Below are 20,580 nucleotides of genomic sequence, written 5' to 3'. Positions count from 1 at the left end.
ACGTTATCTAAAGTTATTGTTAGTAATATCAAGGTAAATCCAATATTATAGGCCTATATGTTATACATTTATACGCAGCACAATACCATAGGCCCTACAGAGATAGTGGTTCCATGAGCAATGGTAACTTTAATAACATCATTTCAAATGTCATCGTTAACTTACCTTGAATAAACAACGGACTATGCTTCACTTTAACTCTCACCCTGGAATAAAGAACACTTAAGTACGTACTGTTGAAAGTGTAGAGTGCTCTGTAATGGAGGAAAGTCCAGGTTGTGTACTGTAGGTGAAAATGATCATCCGCTAACAGCCAGTGTTAGATTCATCAACTGTCAGATTCCCCACTAGTGAGTGAATGTGCTGTTAAGAGTGTACACTTCTTGAAAAACTGTTCAAGGTCAAGTGAGGTGAAGTTTCTTTTCATACTAGTTGTGAAAGTAATATCCACCCTTGCATACCTATGGAAATTGTCCTGTTTTTTAGTGGTTATCTAACACACTGTGTCCATGCACAACCATGTACAATGCCTTGGAAGAAGGAACAGGAGTATTGCTTGGAACAAGCTGTCATTTTTTGTTTCACTGCTTCATGATGAAGGTCTTATTGGGCCTGACCTTTTTCTTACACTGTTTGCTATTGTGTTGCATGCTTTCTTTGTTGTTGACCTACTATTTAGCGAGAAAAGGAGGGGGGACTTGTGTTGTGATTGAGGTCTGCCGTCGTATTAGGGAGAGAGAATTACCCTTACTGGAATTGTCATGTCACCGCAGTTGCAAAGAGGTACGCATGGAATGGGAGCGCGTAAATGCGAGCACATAGTATTACACCTAAGGATCTGTGTGGCTGTTGTTTCACACGCTTTCTGTAAATAGGCAATTTATTGCTGTGGCTACCTGTGAAATAAAGTGTGTGTGTGTGTGTGTGTAGTGGGGCTGGAGTAGGGTGGGGTTTGGGGGGTGGGGGGGGGCATAAAGCGGGAGCCACTTCGTCTGTGCAAGGCACACAGGCAGGGAGCTCATTGATTGATTAATGGGTAGGCAGATATGGAAATGAATGGATATGGAGGGAGCGAGGACACTGGCTCTTTATCTTGCGTTGAGGCGGGAGTATCAGATTTGTGCGCCAAGACCACTGGGTACAATCTGATCCTTCATATCTCGTGTCTGATGCCTGCGCAATCCCATGACGCAAAGTGACAGCTGAAGACTAAAACACAGGAGAACTGCGCCAAAGAAGAAATTCACTCGGCGGAGAAGGCTCTAGCAACGCTCGGCAACAGCCCTTGATCTTGGGGAGTGAATTTCAAAGCAGGCTGACTGCAGTAATTCTATATGGCTGATAATGACAGATTGTCACTAGGGCAGATAGCTATTGCTGTTTGTGAGAATATACCTGCCAGAAGTGACACATCCCATTCAGGAATTTTTTTTTTCCACCAAGAGGCAACAGAAAGCATTTAGCCAAGTGCTGACAGAGTAGGGCAGGGCAGAGGAGCAGAGTACTTTCTGCATAGTACTCACACAGTCTCTCTCTCTCTTTCTCTCTCTCTCTCTCTCTCTCTCTCTCTGTTCACACTTTTCTGTCACTATTTGTCCCTGTCCCTTTCTTGTCCCCCTCTCTTTCTTTCCTCTCTCAGTTTCCATTGCTCCCTTTGTCTCTCTATCTTTCTGTCTCTCCCATCCTGTCACTCAGTCTTGTTAGTGTCTATTTTCTTGTGCCATCGAGCGATAGGAAGCAAATTGCAGTAGATGTCAGCTTGAGTGTTTATTGTAAGGCCAGCGATTTGAGTTGGTGCTCTAACGCATTCATAGCTAATCTTCCTGATTCCATCAGGACCATGAGACAAAAGAGAAGGCATTCACTGGAAGAGATGCAAACACACACACACACACACACACACACACACATACACACACACAAAGATACACTGACCCAATGACACTTTCACACACAGATTTTCATGCTAATTATGTGTCAGTGCCTTCTATGATTTAGTTTCTGAGTTTGCATACTAAAGCCGTCCTAGTCAAACGCTCTGCACGTCAAGAAACCAACATCAGTTATTCAGTAGATGTTAAATCCTCTTAGAAATGTTGTAGGACTTTAAATAGGCTCTATGCAAAACCCCCAAATGTTTTCCACTGATGATTAATGATAAATTATCTCATGTCATGTTTTTCACATTTCATTTTTCTTTGTTAAGACTGAACATTCCCTCTTTCTCTCCCCCCCCCCAGACGTCACTTTCCAGAACCACTCCCGCCTGCGGACGCCGCCCGTCCCCCTGTCCCACTCCCACTCGCCCAGTCTGCAGCACCATGCCACCTCCGTCAACTCCCTGAACCGGGACAACTACACGCCGCGCAGCAACGCCAGCCCTGCCCCCACCGACAGCTCGGTGCCCCCAGAGGGCCCTGGCAGTACCCAGGATTCTGGCAGTGCCCAGGACAACTGGCTGCTCAACAGCAACATTCCCCTGGAGACAAGGTAAGACTGCCTCGCCCCTCCACAACTATTTGAGAGATTCTGAAGCGTGTTACTTGATATATTTTTTTATTTTTTTTCAAAACCAAATATTGTGCAAGGTATGCCCTCATCGTACTCCGTTTGTGTCAGCTCTGATAGCATGCTGCATTTGCGCTGGCATCAAATGCTATCTGAGTGGCAAGAAAGCATTCTGTTTTGTTGCCTGGAATGCAGAGGGGGTTGAAAATCTGTTTTTTCCTGAATCTGTTTTCTTCGGGCAAGTGTACTGGAGTAAAGTTCCTCCTAGGAGCCAGAAATAATCTTTTCAGTGTAGACCTGTCTCTCGCACTTCCCCAGTGCCTGAGTTTTGTCAGCTCGTTTGCCTGTTAAGGATAAGTGTTGAGGACGACTTGACAGACACGCCGGTCAACATGCGCTTGGAACATGAACCGATGTGAAACAAGAGAAAAGGATTGTTTTCAGGCTCATCTGGAAATGCCCGTGATTTTGACAACGCGTGTGGCCTCCGGGGTTAGATTTAGTTTCTTCCGTGAGATTGCAGTCGAGCCGGCACATCTGAGCAGAGCTCGGATACCTGAAGGGGCCAGCCCACACTCCTCTTCCTCCTCCTCCTACTCCTCTCCCCTCTGCTCCAGGCTTTCTCAGAGGTTTTCATTTCCCATCAATCTGCTCAATTTGCCAGCACAGCTCGCAGTCCGAGGCCCTCGTTTGAAGGGTATCAGTCAAGTGTTGTTCTTGCTGTAGGGATGCGTTAACATTGCATCTCTGAGGCGGCTCTTCATCTTGCTCAGGGAAATCAGCCCTGTCAAGCCCGCGGGGAAGTCTGCTAAAGCCCCACTAATGTGCAGATTGCCTACATTTTGCTGCGGCGAAAAGGGTCCTTGGAGAAAGCCGGTATCAAGGTTCATGTTATCTGCCGGGAAGATTGCCTGCCTGGCTATGTTTATGTTGTTTCAAACAGACTGTCAATATGTATTTTTAGTGGCCCATTATTTGTTTTGGTTTGGGACCTAAACTGACAAGGGACATGCCGCATTAGCTTGGCAGGTGGTTATGACAGCCAGAGTAAAGTCTGGCTGTCTGGTTTGTCAGGAGGACCAGCATTGTGTGACGGTCCATTCAACGGGAAAATGAACGTTAATTTCAGTTTGTGGAGAATTGCACGGTGGCATAATGACTGATTAAACATCGTGCAACCCCCCCTCAACCCCCCCCCCTTTTCGAAGTTAATCTCTCCCAGGTATTCCCAGTGCTGGCGCAAAACAGATGGCGGAGTGAGGAGAATTCAAAGCAGGAGGGGGAGTCCAAATCGAACCTGTATAAATCAGCTCTGTCTGCCCGCCTCTGACCAAAAAAAAACACATCTATTATTTCAATTCTTCTGACAAGAGTGGAGCCATTAGGAGTTTCCACCCGGGCGCCGACACCTGGCCTGTCATTTGGTCGGTTAATAGCCTTATAATGGGCCTTTCCTCCCTTTCATGTGGACTGTGGAGTAGGACGAAGCAGCTAAATCTCTGGGAGTGTGGGCCCTCTCTGAGCCTATTGGGAGATAAACCAAGAGAGGAGCTTCCTATGGTTTCCCTCCCCTCTCCTGCTCTCTTTCTCTCTCTCTCTCTCTCTCTCCCTCTCTCTGTCTGTCTGTCTCTCTCTCTCTCTCTCTCTCTCTGCTAGTCTTCCATAACCCTTCGATGCACTGCAAGACATCTCTCCCGTCGTTTTAAAAACTTTAACACTGGTCCCTGTCGAACAACATTTTTTTGTTTGAGTGCGTCAGATTTTTGTATTTATTTATCGTGAAACAGGAGCAGAAATCAAGCCTTTTCTCTTGTTGAATCCACCATGTTCAGCCTGCCTGTGTGCATGTTGGCGGTCCATCCCTCTCTCTCTGCATTATGTCTGCCGTCCCTTATGGAACTGCTCTCTCATGGGGGAGACTAAGGGGCCGCTCACTGCAGTCGGGGCTCTTGCGCCTCGCACAAATTGGCACGCCGAAGTTAGTCTGGGGAGACTAGCCTCTGAATATTTATAGCCAACAATATGCTTCAAGATATTTATGACTTCCATCAGAAGCCAAGCCATCCATAAAGCAGGAATCGTGTACAGTACACTATACAGCCATTGGGAATATTGTGTCGCTCAAAAGAAAATATATGATGTCGAATCTTAACTGTCATGTTTTCTGTAGGCACAAGTGCTTGTAAATGTGTTGTGCTGTGTTCTCTTGCACTTGCCAAAGCCTCCTTGAAACTGAAAACTGTGTAAATAAAAATCCAACTGCATTGTTTTTGTCCAACCAACCACCCCCCGAAGGAGCCAGAATACTCTAATGTTTATCAGAGAAGAGCAAGACGCATGCAGAGATGGGCAGGGCTCTTACAGTACCAGGTAGGGGAGCGACTGACCAGCGCGGGGAGCAGGAGAAGGGGGAGGTTTCCACCGTTTTTGTCACTAAACTCTCTAGTCTCTTTATCCATAAGGGGGTTTTCTTATTTCTCTCTCTCTCTCTCTTTCTGGCTTTTTGGGTGTCGTTGCCCATAATATGTTTCTTTCTCCAGTGGCCGTGTGCGTGTGTGTGTGTGTGTGTGTAATGTGATGTTTTGTGTTGTGGTCTGTTTGTATCTGGTGGTGGTGGTGGTGGTGTTTTATGTTGGTGTCTACATCTCTGTCCTCCCTTCCCTTCGCACGCATGACTCACTCGACGCTCCATCTCCATGTCTCCATCTGTATGTAGAAACATTGCAAAGCAGACATTCCTTGAGACTTTGCAGGACAACTTGATTGAGATGGACATTCTGGCGGCGGCTCGCCACGACGGCACTTACGGTGACGGGTAGGTCTCACGCCCCCCCCCCCCCTCCCGCCGGGAAAGGCCCCCCCTGTCGTGCATACCCACTCAGGCTCTGCTTTGCCATGCTGCATGCCCGCCTTCTCGTTGTCAAGTTCTACATGGCCCCGTCCTCGCCTGTCCTCGTCCCACCAATGCATAGTGATTCTTCTTGTTTTTTTTTTCCCTGTAGCGCTACCTGATCACCATCACTGACATCCATGTTGTTCCTTTCTCTTCTGCTCATCTTGTTGCCACACTAACCCCACCCCCCACCCCCACCCCCTGTGCAGAAATGCTGTCTTAATGAGATTTAACACATTCTGTGACACCAATCATTGTGACATCGGGGTGTCTGTGTGATCATACCCCCAAGACAACATGTCAGGTCTCCAGAGGTGACAGAAAAACACGTTTTTTTAACAGCTTTTTCTAATATATATACCATCTTAAAGAAGCCTTGCTAGGGGGCATGGTTAGGCCTATTGTTTTAGCTCCCTTAAAAGTAGTGTCTGATTGCCCCAAATAAATGTACTTCACTATCAAAGCTATTAGTTTGTCTAAGCTATCATTTATTATCATTGCCGTAAAAAAAAAAGATCAGTGATTGCACTATTGCATTTCCAATAATACAGGACAGGCACAAGGAACAACGGGGAGGTTAGTGTTGGCATTTGTCTGTGCAACACGCTCTGCAATGAGTATGACCTCCACCGCTTATAGATTACTCTCTGCTTAGAATTGATATCATCACCTAACTGCAACCCTCTGTGCCATCCCAAAACTTCAAAGTTACCTCCCTGTCAGCTAAAATAGTAAGCATCTGGAGTGCAAGAACTAGTGATGACTTAGCCTCCCTAACCATATCATTTAGTGATGTCCCTGAGTCTTGCACACATCAGAACTATAGGGCAATGTTCTTTAAAACCCAGCAGACCATTCTTTTAAGGCCTGCCTAATCCTTCAAGGGTGAATAATTGCCCCTTTAACACATGCATTTGCTATAAATATCTGGCCTTTTTACTCCCCTGCAACTAACAACACAGACTCAAATTAACAGGGATCTGCTGCGGCCACTAGTGCTGTAAATTAAATTTGATATCGATTCACGATTGTGATAAGGCCAACCCACCCTGCTGGAGTGTTTTCAGTTAGCCAGCAGAAAGGGTGTCTATGGCAACAGATTCCTTTTCTTCTTCTTTTTTATTTTTTTCAAAATAAAATGCTTAGAGCCAGCATTACTGAACAGTGAAAGGGACTATGCACTCTCTGTATTACAAATGAGAAGGAGCGCACTCTCACACACACACACACACACACACACACACACACACACACACACACACACACACACACACAAAATAATAATAAATAAACAAACAAGAGCTCGCAGGACGCCTTGGGTTATGTCTTTTTTCCTCTCTCTCTTCTTGTCCGCAGGCACTTTCTCTTCAAACCCGGCGGAACCTCGCCAATGTACTGCACAACATCGCCGGGCTACCCTCTGACCTCCAGCACCGTCTACTCGCCCCCGCCGCGCCCGCTGCCGCGCAACACCTTCTCCCGGCCAGCCTTCAGCCTGAAGAAGCCCTACAAGCACTGCAACTGGAAATGTGCCGCCCTCAGCGCCATCCTCATCTCCGTCACCCTGGTCTTTCTGCTGGCCTACTTCATCGGTCAGTTACCTTGAGAAATTCTTTCATGTCGCCTTTCTCTCTCTCTCTTTCTTTCGCTATCTCTTTTTCTCACTCTCCGCCTCTCTCTCTCTCTCTCCCATTCCCCCCCTCTGTCTGTGTCTAATTCTTTATTCTCTGTTCTCTACTTCTGTTTTTATCTATGTCTCTTTCCTTCTCTATTATTTCTCTTCATCTTATCTGTCTGTCGCTCTCCCTCCCCCAATGGCTTCGTTCGGTCGCCTTGTGTGATTTGGCGAGGGGCAGGTCTGTGATGGGATTTCTAATTGAAATGTGAATATATGATTTCATGCGTATGGAAGTGTGACTTATGCATGTGTTCGGATGAGACCAGAGAATGGACCTGTCCATCTGTGGCGGATGGAGCTGGTTTGACCATCAATCTTATCTCTATATCTAAAGGCCTGCAAAAACTATAGAAGAGGATTGAAAGGGATGTGCATTACTTATTTGTCTGTTATTTTGCTGATCCATGTTGTTTAGTGATCGGTTCTTCCTGTTTTACCAGCAGCCAATGTTGATCCATACGATCAATTTGGAGATCTCACAACTCGCATGGTGATCACACTTCGCTCTGGACATAATTAAATGATCTGAGACTTTGTTAAGGTGCATCTTCTGCTGTGATTCTTTGGGATGGGAAGTTTTGCATTACCCTGGATGAAAACAAGATCCTGCCCTTGAGCTAGCTTCAAATGCACCACAAATAAAGATATTTAGCTTTTTTGTGAAAATCAAATCAGGAACTACTGACTGTGGTTCCGCCACATGCACTAAACTTTATCATATGCTTTTGGCAGTGCAGTTGACAATTTAGTATACCTGTTTAACATATAAATGGATACATCATTAAATTTAATCTCGTGCAGAATTAGATCGATTTTATGGAGCTAGAAAACATGAAAGGTGAAAGTCATTTATTTTCTCCTATTCCTTGGAGATGTCTCCATCCGAGAGAGAAATTGCTTCACCAAGGCATCACAAGACAGTTATAAATATACAGGACAGATTAAAAATGCTTAAAGTAACACTGCAACGATTTGACATTTTTTGAGGTATAGTTTTATAGGCATCTAGTTTTGGTACCATCCTCAAATTCATTTTGATAGCATATGGTCATGTGTAGGACAGATAGACACCTGTGTCTTCCCTCTAGCCATCCAAGATATGCCCTATGTAGTTTTTTGTAACGGGCTGAAACCCCCTGCATAAATGGTAGAAAAGCTTTCACACACATGACATTGCCAGCTATACTGCCAAAAGACACCAGTTACTGTGTTGGCAAGCTTCTATCAGTGTCAGCTGGGCTGTTGGTGGTGTTTGCAAGGTTTTTGCATGCCTTTTAGATAGTAAGCTTACTAGTTTTGGAAGAGAACTCCGTATTGCTGCTTTAACAATGATTAGGTTGTTTTGAGGCTGGAGTTGTAATCCACTGGCAGCCGTTAACATCAGTGACGGGAGAAACGTGACGCTGCATTGGCACATCACGGAGGACCTGCCCGTAACTGTACTTAAACTTGGGGCATGGAAATGCAGTGGCGCAGTTTGCGTCCTAGTTTTGCTCTAAATGCCCCACCATCTTTGACCTCGCCAGGGGAGACTGATAGCCTACTAGGCCGACGTGTCCTAATCTCTTCATGTAATTACCTCCCCCAAAAAAGAAATCAGACCATCTCCCCTTGGCACCTGAAGTAAACATGTCGAGAGAGAGAGAGAGAGAGAGAGAGAGAGAGAGAGAGAGAGAAGCAAAACCTTGCCTCACCCGGCGATCTGGATCTTACAATCACGAACAAGGGGCTCGTGTTTTTAATTAAAATCTGATGAGAAAATATATTTAATTTCAAGTGCAATTAATTATCTTGGTCCGTAATTGGAAACTCCGACTGCGTCGTCTAATGAACCCAATTAGACCCTGTGACAGATGTTTTGACTTTTCGGCACGCTCCTCTCCCCTTTCGAGCGAAATGGCACACTCGGGAGGGACAGCAGGGGTGAAGGAGGAGAATGGCGTGTCGCCCAAACGGTGCCATTTTCGCAGCGGTGGGCACCGCCATTAGGGTGTTCATTACGCATGCCCCCTTCTGGAGGTCATCAACGTCCCCCTGTGTTTCCCTCGCTCCTCTTGCACTCCGAGGAGGGCTGGCGAGATTGCCTCCCGCCCCTCAGAACACCTCTTCACCAGACGTCACTCTCTCTTTCCTCACTGACAAGATAGCCCACTAGTTACACTAATCTTCATCCCTTACTTTGGTGTCGATACTAAACTGCTGCAAACTATGTGGGTGTTGCGAGACCTCACTCTCTGCAGTTATGGATTCGGTATGTAAGGGTGTTTACTTGTTTTAACACTTTTACACTTGCCTCAGGGAGTCACCAGAGTTGAATAGCTGGCACTATAGGAATAATTATAATAACTTTTAATTATAATAACTTTTAATTAACCAGAGTAATTACTTTGAAAAACAAATCTCTTGCTAGTGACATCAGGCCAAGAAGAAAGCACCCAAATGGGAAATAAGATACAACAGAAAAAGAAATCTAGTGAAGTTTTAGTGGTGTTTTACATTTCACAGGGACCTTTATTGTTGCTGAATGGCTCCAATGGTCTAATGGTAGCTGTAGAGGACATGGTGTTATACAGACACCCACGGTTTTCTCACATATTTCAGTTTTATGACATTAATGCCACTTCAGTTGTGACCCCATTCTGTCCCAAGCTGCCACTATCTTTTGGCATGTACAAGCACTCTTTGATTTTCACCTCTGCCAATAGGCCCAGTGGGGCCTCAGGCGTGAATATTGACAAGGACCTAACTGAAGTCATTGGTTAATTGATTGATTCCTTTGCTATTGACTTACTGCTCAGGCAGAAATGAAAAGGCAGTGTCCCACTACCGCAAAAAGATTGTCTGGCCTTCCTTGTAAATACTGCTCTCTCACATTGATTGTGATATGGGAAGTCTCTTATGTAATCTGGGTGGAGGCTGTCTGAAATTGAAGTGTAAGGAGATTCTGGAGAGCTTTTTATGTGCTGATCATTTCTGCTTGCAAAGAAGACTTTTTATTTGCTTTTGTTTTCACGAGAGAACACATAGAATGGCAGTCGGCGTGTGGATGTGGATGTTACCTTGGCAATGACACAGCATTAACAACAAAAACAAAGGCAGAGGGGAATCGTTTGCGAGCAGAGAATGAACTGTCCTCCACTGAATCCAAAAGCAGAGCAGCCATTGAAAATCTTCCTTTTCACAGTGTGATGTCAAAAGCACAGGTGATTATCACTAGGGTCTCTCTTAGCACTGAAGTCAGAGTGTTTATGTATGCGTGTGTGTGCACTTAAGCATTTGTGTGTTTTGTGTGAAAAGGCGATTATGTAAAACTGTGTGATTGTGTAGAGAGGTGCAAGATAAACAATAAGGTTCCAGGGATCACAGGGATCCAGTGTGTCTCTTGCCTCTCACAAGTTCCCTAACAAAGTGCCCCCCACAATTTATTTGTTTCCCTTCCTTTGACTTAAATACTGTAAGAAAGTAAAATCGTTAATGCCCTGGTAACAAACAATGGGAGTCTCAGCAGGGCACTATGCGCATACAGTGGGCCATCTCCATCACAAATGGCTAGTCCAAATATGTCCCCTCGCCATTGTGCCTCTTAACAAGTCTATTTGCATTCGGTGTCAATTAAAAGTCAGTTTAGCGCTGTGACGTGAAAAGGCAGATAGACACGCACAGAAACACATACACACGCACACACACACACTGAAAGACATGTCTTACCCTTTTCCTCCATCGTCTTTCCCCTCCGCCGCCTCCCCCTGCAACCCCCTACCGCAGGAGAGGTGTAGAAGCAATTAGGTGGATAATGAAGGCGAGAAGGCTGCCGCATTCAACACCCATTCATTCAAGTGTCTAAAAGGGATTAATTAGCCATATGCTTGCTAATGTGCGCGGTCCACTCTCTGACAGATGAATGGCGGCAGGCATTTCTCAAGCCAGCGCCCGCACTCTCTGACAGCTCACCATTGAATTTGTTTTATATTTTTTGTTCTGCATATCCCCTTTGGCTTAAAAGCCTCGGATGCGAGATGTATTGGAGAGGATTGGAGAGGTATTGTGCAGCATCAGGAACTTAGGTTTTTTTATTTTTTTATTTAATTTTTTCTTCTTCTTCTTCTTCTTCCTCTTCTTCCTCGTTTTTCTTTTGGCTTCCCTTGAAGTTGGGGATGGCAAAAAGAAAGGCAGCGTGCACGTTTGATTTCTGGCAGCTGAGGCCATAATAATAGGCCTGATCGTTTGATGTGTGTGTGTGTGTGTGTGTGCTGTTGAGTGTGCGGTTGTGTATGTGTGTGTGCATCCTAACTTGGGTGTGCTTCTTTGTGAATGAACAATGTCCAGTGCCCACTAATTGGCGAGCAGAGCCCTTCCGACTTTTCTGCCAATCCTTGCCATAGAAAAAAGCGCCTCCCATCCCACCAGAAAAAAAAATCTCCACTGAGTTTCATAGTGCTTGTGCTTCTACAGTCATTTGCCCCTCTAGAATTGCACCAGAAGAACCGTCTACCAGCCCAGTCCATGGACCTCTCATTAAATAAGACTGGCATTTTATTTATGGCTACACCTGTCTGGCTGTTCTTTTTGAAGTTCACCCTAAGCTCAGGGCTAGAGGGGGGCTTCAGCACCACAGGTCTTTCCCAGGGGAGCCCAGGGGGAAAAAATAGGCAAGGCTACAGCCATGTATCAAAAAGCCACCAGTCGGAAGGGTATCCAGTAGGCCTCTGTCTTATATATATCATATGCAATGCTGAAGCGAATCAGTGGGGGTGCAGATGAAGGATGATCTCAGAAGGAAAGGAGAAAGTTCCTTCATTTCTTCCCCATTTGAAAGGGCACGGAGGCTGAAGGGATGGGCTGAGGGATATGGCCTCTCGCTGTGAGGGAGGAAGAGGAAGAGAAGGAGGAGTGATTACTTGGATACTTGAAACAACACTTTCCGAGCTTTTCCTAGGGAGTCGTTTAATGTGAGTGTCCTGCATGGGCAGCTCCGACACGGCTGCCGTCACCCGCCACTGCCTGCGTTCGGCTCCCGGTGCCTTGTTTCTCCACGGACAGGCGGGAGAAGGGGGACACAAATCAAGGAGTGGGTAGAGGCTCAGTCTGGAGCCTGCCAAATGATAAACTAAGCCATCTGTCTCTCCCCACATACGAGGCCTGTGTGCTGCTGCTACAACACACCCGACCCCTGAGATGAGTGTGTGTGTGTGTGTGTGTGTGTGTGTGTGTGTGTCTGTGTGTGTGTGTGTGTGTGTGTGTGTGTGTGTGTGTGTATTTGCACATTTGTCATAGAGGGATTGCAGGGATGGTGGGGTTGCTGTGTTGTTTGCATTTATATAGCCTAGCAAGTCTTCTCACAGTGGCTCATCTCCCATCTCTTTAACTATGGGGATCTGTGCTTAAAGCAACTACAAAGTGTCCAGCCCACTTTCCCTGATGGAGCATTGACATAAATGAATAAATAAATAAATAAAAGCCAAATGACTCAAAATCAAATCTTCCGTTCATCAGAATGTGGCTAGCAATTTTCCCAAACTGCCATTGATTCAGAGGCGGCTCATGTCTCGCGAACATTAAACATCTGAAATGGCATCTTGCATTAGCAGGGCCTGGTAATCTTGAGTCAGACGTTTAGCAGTGACTGAATGTAAGAATTAAAGCGCGGAGGGTGATGGTAGAGGCATGTTGCTGTCTCATAACGCTGGGTAATTAATGGAATAGACATTGGCTGTGTGGAGAGGCAGCCTGCTCTCATTTTTCACTACTTGTTTGATCTCGCAGAGCTGTCAGCCTCAGCAGCGCTGTGTCTTTTTTTTTTTCTCGCGTCTGCCAAGCCTGTTCACGAGGCTCACGCTATAACCCCTGAGCTGGGGCACGAGTGTATCGTTGCGGATCCTTAAGGATCATTGATTTTTACGGCACGTAAAGGGGGGAGGAAACGGCCATCATCATCATCATACACAGAGCTCACCGGAGCAATTGTCTAAATCCCATGTTTGGGTAATTTTAAAAGGAAACGGCCATGCTAATGTTCTCCCTCAGCAAACATAGCTTCGGCTGGCTAATCAGCACCCAGCTCCGCCTCTCTAATTTAGTGAGTCATTAGCTCTGCCACCTAGTGACTAATATAGTGGAGTATGAAACGGAGTCCTGTGACCATGATATCGCTGCAGTAAAGCTGCCACTGGTACTGCAGCTTCAGCATTAGCACCAGCTACGGTTGCGCTGAGTATTTTTTCTGCCACTGCATTATCTCAGCCTCATGGAGTGTCATGGTCGTTTTGCCTTGACTTGTGAACAGAAGTTGAGTCTTAGCTTCTGGCTGCATCTCCGCAGTCAATTTTCATACCTGTACTCTTTCATCTTTCAAACAGCAGTACGTAATCTCCTGAGTGGCCTGCCACAGACAAATCAAGATTGATCTGAGTTTTGGGGGATTACAGCAGTCCAATGTTTCTTTTACCAAATGCGGTGACACTAGAAATAAATCATTCGTTTATAGTCCTTCTCCCCACCCGTGTCAGCCGAAGATATTTCCTATTGCGGAAGTCTGGCGTGCGGAAAGAAAAAAAACAAAAGCAAATAAATTCTGTCTTTGCTCTCATATTGAGCGGAGCGGAAAAGTAATTCAGCCTCTGAATTGTCACTACGGGTTGTCAGGCAAGGCTGTGAAAAGGTAACCTGAAGACGTTTGTGTGCTTATTGAGGGTAAAAATAGAAATTCTTAGACATTGTAGAGGGGAAAAAAACAATGAAAAATATTTACTAATAGGAAGACGTGTAAAAGATGTGCTTGGACACACATACTCACACTCACGCTGCACCACAACAGCTAGCTCCCGCTCTTAAAAAAAAAAAAAACGAGATAAAAACACATAACACTCTGATTAGACACATTATAATTGAATTGTCAGGCTGTTTATATTAAGAGGTTCAGAATAACCAAAACACACACACAGACACATAAAAAAAAAACAGCCACAAAATGAAACTGCTGTAATGCCTTCTCTTAGTTTCTCACCTCTCTCTCTCTCTTCTCCCTCTCTCCTTTTTTTTCTGCTGACAATCGAAGTTCCAGTGGTGGCTTTTGCCTGGCTAAGCTCATCTTGTCTATTCTCTGGCGGTGATCTATCATGGTCAGCCCCTCCCCCAGCTGTCCCCCACTCCATCGCCGGTGTCCCGGAGGGCACTCCTTTTGTTGACCTTGTGAAATATCGGTGTGTGTCTTCGGGTCGGCTGCGGCATTCAAGCCAGCCATACCCCGTTCCTGCTGACTTGATGCTTTCCTTGTCTCTCCCCCTTTGCTTTGTTGGGAATTAGTAAGGTAATGTGAGTGTGAAGAATGGCTGTTCCACTGGGAGGCTGGGGAAGGGGTGGGGGGGTGCTGCAGTGTGTCTGGGTGACACAGCACACTCGCTTTTGTTGGGTTTCACCATGGGAGAGAGATGGGACGAGGGGACACACAACCGCTGAGGTGTTTATAAGCAGGCTAACTCCGGGGCTTGTGCATGGTCAGCAACATAAACAGCGCCGTTAACCATTAAGCATCTGTTATTGTCTTCTTCGTTTGTTTTGATGAACCAGGCCTCCTCGGTAGTTCCCCTGTGCCTCGTATCCCCTGATTGGAGTGCTTGGGGGGGTCAGGAAGGGAATGTAATAGGGTCGTTGTTTTTACCTTAGTTTCCCTTTGGCGCTCAGATGGATCTCATTGATGTCCATTATCTGTTTTGCATGCTGCACCACGGTGTTTGGCACCAGTTTGCATTGTTAGTCTCTTCAGCTTTGACCTCTGTGCCTCGCATTGATGTGACTAATCTTTTGTTTTCGTTTTTTTTTTTCCCCCGTGTGTTTCTTTTCCTTCCTACAGCCATGCACCTCTTCGGGCTGAACTGGCACTTGCAGCCTATGCAGAGACAGATGTACCAGTTAACGGAGGATAACGCCAGCGGCCTGCCGTTGCCCACAGACTTAGGCCTGCCACCCCTGGGCAACACAGGGCTGGAACTGCCGGATCGAAGAGGCAAGGACGACGGTAAGGAGCACCACAGTAATCTATTGCTGTTGTCTGGTGTGCCCTCCCCCCGTTCCTCCCTTTGAAATAAACTTTTAATCGCATCAGGACAAAATGAGCCTGGGGCCCCTGAATCCTGTTACACGTTCCAAACTTCGCATTTTGTGCTCGCGTGGTCATGCATGCTTCACACAGGGCGGGGGTGGGGGGGTGGTGGGGGTGGGTGGGAGAGTCAGAAATACACAAAGACAAACACAAGATTTCTTCCTTGGCCAACATTACAGTGTCTTAGTGTTGATTTCCGAGTCAAGGCAGGGATTCGGGATTATTTGTCAGCCGGCACCATGCTGTGACCAGTCTCTGTGGCTCCAAGAGAGATCTGCATTGTAATCCAAGGAAAGTTGTGGGGAAGTGGGGAAAGTATTACTTGTTCCTCAAGGAAGAAATTGGACAGCTTTAGGGATTGGGTATCCAAGGGGCCGGAGAGGGGATTAGCAGTTTTGTCCTGTATGCCCCCCCCCCCCCCCCCCCACCCCCCCCCCCCCCACCTCTGGGCTAGTCTGGGCTACTTCTCCTGGCACGGGAAGAAAGTGCGAGCTAGCCCCCCTGATGGTACACACACACTCACACACAGAAGCTCAGACTGTAGAAGAAGTTTGTTTTCTTTCCTAAAACAAACAGGGGGCCCAGATGTAGCCGTTTGAATCGGTGTATGGCTCCTGACAGAAGGTGAGAGATCACACTATTACCATATAGATGACTCCCTGAGTCGTCCTCTGCTCGGTGCAGGAAGCAGGCAAGCGACCCGCCCGGGCCACAGTAGAACTTGCGCCATGAGTGACAGCTGTTGGTGAAGGGAAATCGATAGCCGCTGCTTTCTAATTCTGCAGCACACACTAGCGGCATCAAGCGAAACACAGGCGATCAATCCACAGAAGCCGCATCTTTCCCCATGCATACACGAGTGCTGTTTTCAGAAAGAATACGGTGGCCTTAACATTGTCGTGTCAAATGCCTTTAAAAACACACGCAGGATGTGGCGTAAGCAGAGAAAAGAGAATGTCGAAATATCAACTGTTCATGCCTCTAGACAAATTCCTGAATAGCAACACACATGGTTGCTTATTTGGAGTAAAATGGTGAAAAATTATTGCGTGTGATCTTACAATATGGTCGCGCCTCGAGCCAGAGTCGGTTTGGCTGCAAGTGTCCCGCCAAAGAAAAGTGGAGCATATTGACATTAGCTCACGCAATGAGACATCATGCGCCGGGTGATGGCAACTGACGCTCTGACATGTTATTGGAGGCCGTAAATTGGAGAGCAGGAGAGCGTGTCTTGTCCGCTCAGATGCGACACGTTGCAAACAAGTGACTTTCGAGAGAGCCCACCATCTGCCATAGTGCACGGCTGCCCGAACGAGATAGCTGTCACCGAGTCCTGTGGGGTCTGTTTTTGCGGATGTCTGCTTTAGTACACATCACGGCAGAAATTGGCCCCCCATCTTAATGTGCGAGCAGATGTTGGCATTACCATGGGGTCCGATAAGGAAGGTACATCGTGAAGCATATGGACTTGGCAAAGTGCGGGACGCACCTTAGCTTGGAAATTCATCAGAGTGTCTCTGCATCTCTGCAGCCGGAGGACTTCAATACTGTTTGGGGTCAGCGGGGTCATTTCATTTCCCTCTGCCACTTTCTGTCCATCTCTTAGTGGCACTGGACTGATTGGTATATCAGTGAGATTGTCTTGCCATCATCTCTTCCTTAGGACATATTGGAAATGTTTCTCTCGTCTCTCTCCCTCCCTCTTGCTCCCTGTGTGTGTGTGTGTGTGTGTGTGTGTGTGTGTGTGTGTGTGTGTGTGTGTGTGTGTGTGTGTGTGTGTGTGTGTGTGTGTGTGTGTGTGTGTGTGTGTGTGTGTGTGTGTGTGTGTGTGTGTGTGTGTGTGTGTGTGTGTGTGTGTGTGTGTGTGTGTGTGTGTGTGTGTGTATATATGGATGTGTGTGTGAAAGAATTTATGTTCTGCCGATGCTGACTCGTTTTTTCTTTCTTTTGGTGGCCCAGGCAAATTGGACGGCCTCTTTCCCGATGACAGCTTCATAGACATGGGCGAGATCGATGTGGGTCGTAAGGTCGCGCAGCAGATCCCGCCAGGCGTCTTCTGGAGGTCCCAGGTCTTTATCGACCACCCCATGTACCTCAAATTCAATGTGTCCCTTAGCAAAGATGCCTTGGTGGGAATCTATGGCAGGAGAGGCCTCCCTCCGTCACATACACAGGTGGGTGCTAAATGGAGTTGAATACAGACTACCACGGTGTTCCTAAGGTCTTGGTCTCCCACTTTCGAATTGTTAAATGAATTAATTGGTAATTGTACCAATTGGTCGCCCTAATGGAGAGATGCTCAATTCTGTTGTTTTTAGTCCTCTTAGATTATTATTATTTTTGTTATTGAGGGTTACGTTTTAAAATTAAATTTGTTTTAATCTGTTTTAATAAAATATCGCTATTGCCCTATTAGCTTATTAGTCATGTCTTTGGTACCAGTTTGTAGTGGTCTTTCTTTACCAATGTGTTACCCTGATAAATCTCATGCTGTTGATAAATAGTTAAATGTTTGCTTCCCTCTTTCAAGGATGAATAAAATGAATTCAAAGCTAATTGGCATTTAGCTTTTTTGAGTCTTTATCATATCGACTCAAAACAGCTCTGAGGAATTGGAGGTCATATTTAATCAGTACTTAACATGTTTGAATGTCTTCACCATGGTCAACAAGTACTATCTGCTTAGATTTCAATGTAATGACTAATGCAATGCAGTCAGATTTTTTTTTCTAATTTGATTTAAATACAAACATTATGCATTTTTTATTAGTCTGTGATGATTATTTTATGTAATCGTAATATTCAAGGGTCTATGATAGAATAGGATAGAAGGCGCCGTAATGAGCATGGGTGTTTTTTACGAATATCTGTCTGAATGGCTGCTTTCTCTCTGTGAGACTTCAGTACTCCTGATGAATTTTCTTTTGTGATTTCATGGAGTGTCAGATGAATCAAGGAAACGTAGATGAGAATGAACGCTCATCTCATTGGTATGCATTGAGTTGGCCGCAGTGCGAACAATCTTGTGCAGATGCTATTTGGTAAACAGTAACTTTTAATTCGTTGTGGCATTTTTTTATCTCTTAAAAAGGTTGAAAGGGAAGTTTTCAGGTTGAAACTGTTTGGTGTGTGTGTGTGTATGTGTGTCACACTCATCAGAGGTTGACCGCAACACCTTTCACTTCCACAACACCCAGAGAGAGCCATTTTCCCAGCAGGCTCTGTGAGTCTGTAATTGCAAGCTATTTATGCCTGAACGAATGATTCAAGGGACAGGAAAAGGGGACTTGTGTCCTCAGCAACTGGGTTATTAGTGGCTGCTGGGCTTAGTGAAAGGACTCAGGTGCCCTCCTCAGAGTACCTACACCCCACACACCCTATCCTTTCCCCACAGCATCTCATGTCCGGCCTAATGCTTTCTCCCTTCTCTGTCCCCCCCGACCTCCAGTTTGACTTTGTGGAGCTCCTGGACGGAAGACGGCTCCTGGTGCAGGGGGTGCAGGGCCTGGAGGGCCCCCCGGCTGCTCACCAACAGCAGCAGGGGCCACAGAGGGGCCTGATCCCGGTGGCCACCCACGACACAGGCTTCATCCAGTACATGGACTCGGGCATCTGGCACCTGGCGGTCTACAACGACGGCAAGGAGACGGAGCAGGTGTCCTTCCTCACTATCGGTGTTGGTGAGTGCCTCCGCCTGCTAGCACTTCCGCTGCTCTGTCACAGGGAGGAACGATGCTAGGCTAGGAACGGAAAATATTATAACCGACGGGAAATAGAATGTGTTAGCACAGCCAAAGTTACGCGATTGAAATTCCATGCAGCAAACACACAAGCTCTGATGAAATAGAAAACCGGCAAAAGCATAAAACTTACAACAAATAGAATCATAGTAAAGCTCAACTTGCGTCATTCCAACCCCTTAGAGAGCAACAGGGATGAAATCTGTTACCTTGCTGAATTTTGAGTCCCACTGGATAAAACATATGAACGTAAGCTGCAGACGTAGGTAGGTGCTGCTGACTGGAAGCTTTACAGGAAAAGCTCTGCTTCCATCCTAATGATGGTGTTATTTAGCCTTGACTTTCAGGTCGCACAACACTCCATTGTCTGCATCACTGTGCTCTGTGTCGGTGCTCACTGTGGTACGGAGCCGCTGAAGCTCTCCTCACGAACCAAGGTGTTGAGGAGGAAAGAATCAGGGGTGGATGTGTATGACCCCCTCCACCCTTCAAACTCTATAATACCCCATTAGCTTGAGTGTCTGCATTGAGGCTGGGTGTCTTTGGGAGCAGAGAGGGCATTAGCATTCTGTCCCGTTGCCCCCTTCCTTTAAACACCATGATTGTTCCCTCCTGCCAGTGTCATGTTTGATCATAATTCCCTCCAATTTCAATCTCTTTTCATTTCTTTCCGGGCCCCTTCTTCTCGCGCCTATCTCCCTCGTTCATTTTTTTTTTTCATTCTTTCATTTTTTTTCCCCCTCACTCCTTTTCACCACCTGTGATTAGCACAGTGGTGCCCCAGCGCTGCAGACATCTGGCCCTGCCCCGCTGGCGCAGGGGATGGTACTTTTTTATTTATTTATTTATTTAGTTTTGCATTTATTTATTTATTTATTTATTGGCATTTTGCCGCTCGGCATTCTCCCTTTTGTTCCCCTTCTTAAAGCGCCTGTGATTAGTGCAGCATGCAGGCAGGCATGGGGGGGGGCATCCGGGCCGGCGGTGGTTGGCGTCAGGGGCCGAGGAGCGACGGGCCCCCCGAAGGTGTCAGGTTCTAGCAAGGTGGCAGCTGGGAGCTGTTCTCACATGCTCTTTAATTAAAAGCTCTCGGGCCAGAGTCCATCTGTGACAGGGGCTAGGAGGAAAGAGAGGAGGAGGAGGAGGAGGAAAGAGAGGAGGGAGGGAGGGAAGGGATGGAAGCAAGAAAAGAGGGAGGGAGGGAGGGAGAGAGGACTAGAGTGAGGGAGGGCAAGCTGATGTGTGTGGAGTGTGCCAGGCAGCAGATCGATGGTAATCTGTCCTCAGTGCCCGCCCTCCCCCCCCTCCAGTGGGGAGGAAGATGCACTCTGCCACCCCCATGTGCTGTGCCGTGTGGCAGCCTCCCTTTCCCCCAGGGGCTGTAATTCAATACTTAATATATGAGAGATGGCATCGGTGCGGGTGGGTGGATGGGGCAGAATGGGGTTGAGGACGGAGTGGTGAGGCTCCCCCCCCCCCCACAAGTCCCTTCTCCTTGACTGGGCATCAGCTGTAATGGCTCTTTCCCCCCGGGCAGAGTCCAACTGGAATGGAGAGAGCCGTATTAGTGGTGATAGCAGACTGGGGACTACAGTGAGGCTGTTGAAGATGAAGGAGGGGGTGGTGGGGGTGGTGACTGGTGGGGAAGTGGAGACTCGACTCG

General features: G+C 46.7%; 1 protein-coding gene across 2 annotated transcripts in view; it reads left to right on the top strand.

The window, feature by feature from the left end:
• tenm4 (teneurin transmembrane protein 4) overlaps positions 1-20,580 on the top strand; it is a gene marked incomplete at both ends in the record, with an annotated part of 136,886 nt that overhangs the window by 30,772 nt on the left and 85,534 nt on the right. For both annotated transcript variants that reach the window (XM_080845311.1, XM_080845310.1), the window contains 6 exons: positions 2,241-2,490; positions 5,225-5,323; positions 6,758-6,993; positions 14,929-15,093; positions 17,137-17,351; positions 18,626-18,857. In XM_080845311.1, the coding sequence (XP_080701437.1) occupies positions 2,241-2,490; positions 5,225-5,323; positions 6,758-6,993; positions 14,929-15,093; positions 17,137-17,351; positions 18,626-18,857 (1,197 nt within the window). The remainder of the gene's footprint in view (positions 1-2,240; positions 2,491-5,224; positions 5,324-6,757; positions 6,994-14,928; positions 15,094-17,136; positions 17,352-18,625; positions 18,858-20,580) is intronic.

This window comes from Sprattus sprattus (genome assembly GCF_963457725.1).
Source record: "Sprattus sprattus genome assembly, chromosome: 9".
NCBI lineage: Eukaryota > Metazoa > Chordata > Actinopteri > Clupeiformes > Clupeidae > Sprattus > Sprattus sprattus.
Note: the sequence above shows the minus strand (reverse complement) of the source record. Positions and strands in the feature narration are given on the sequence as shown.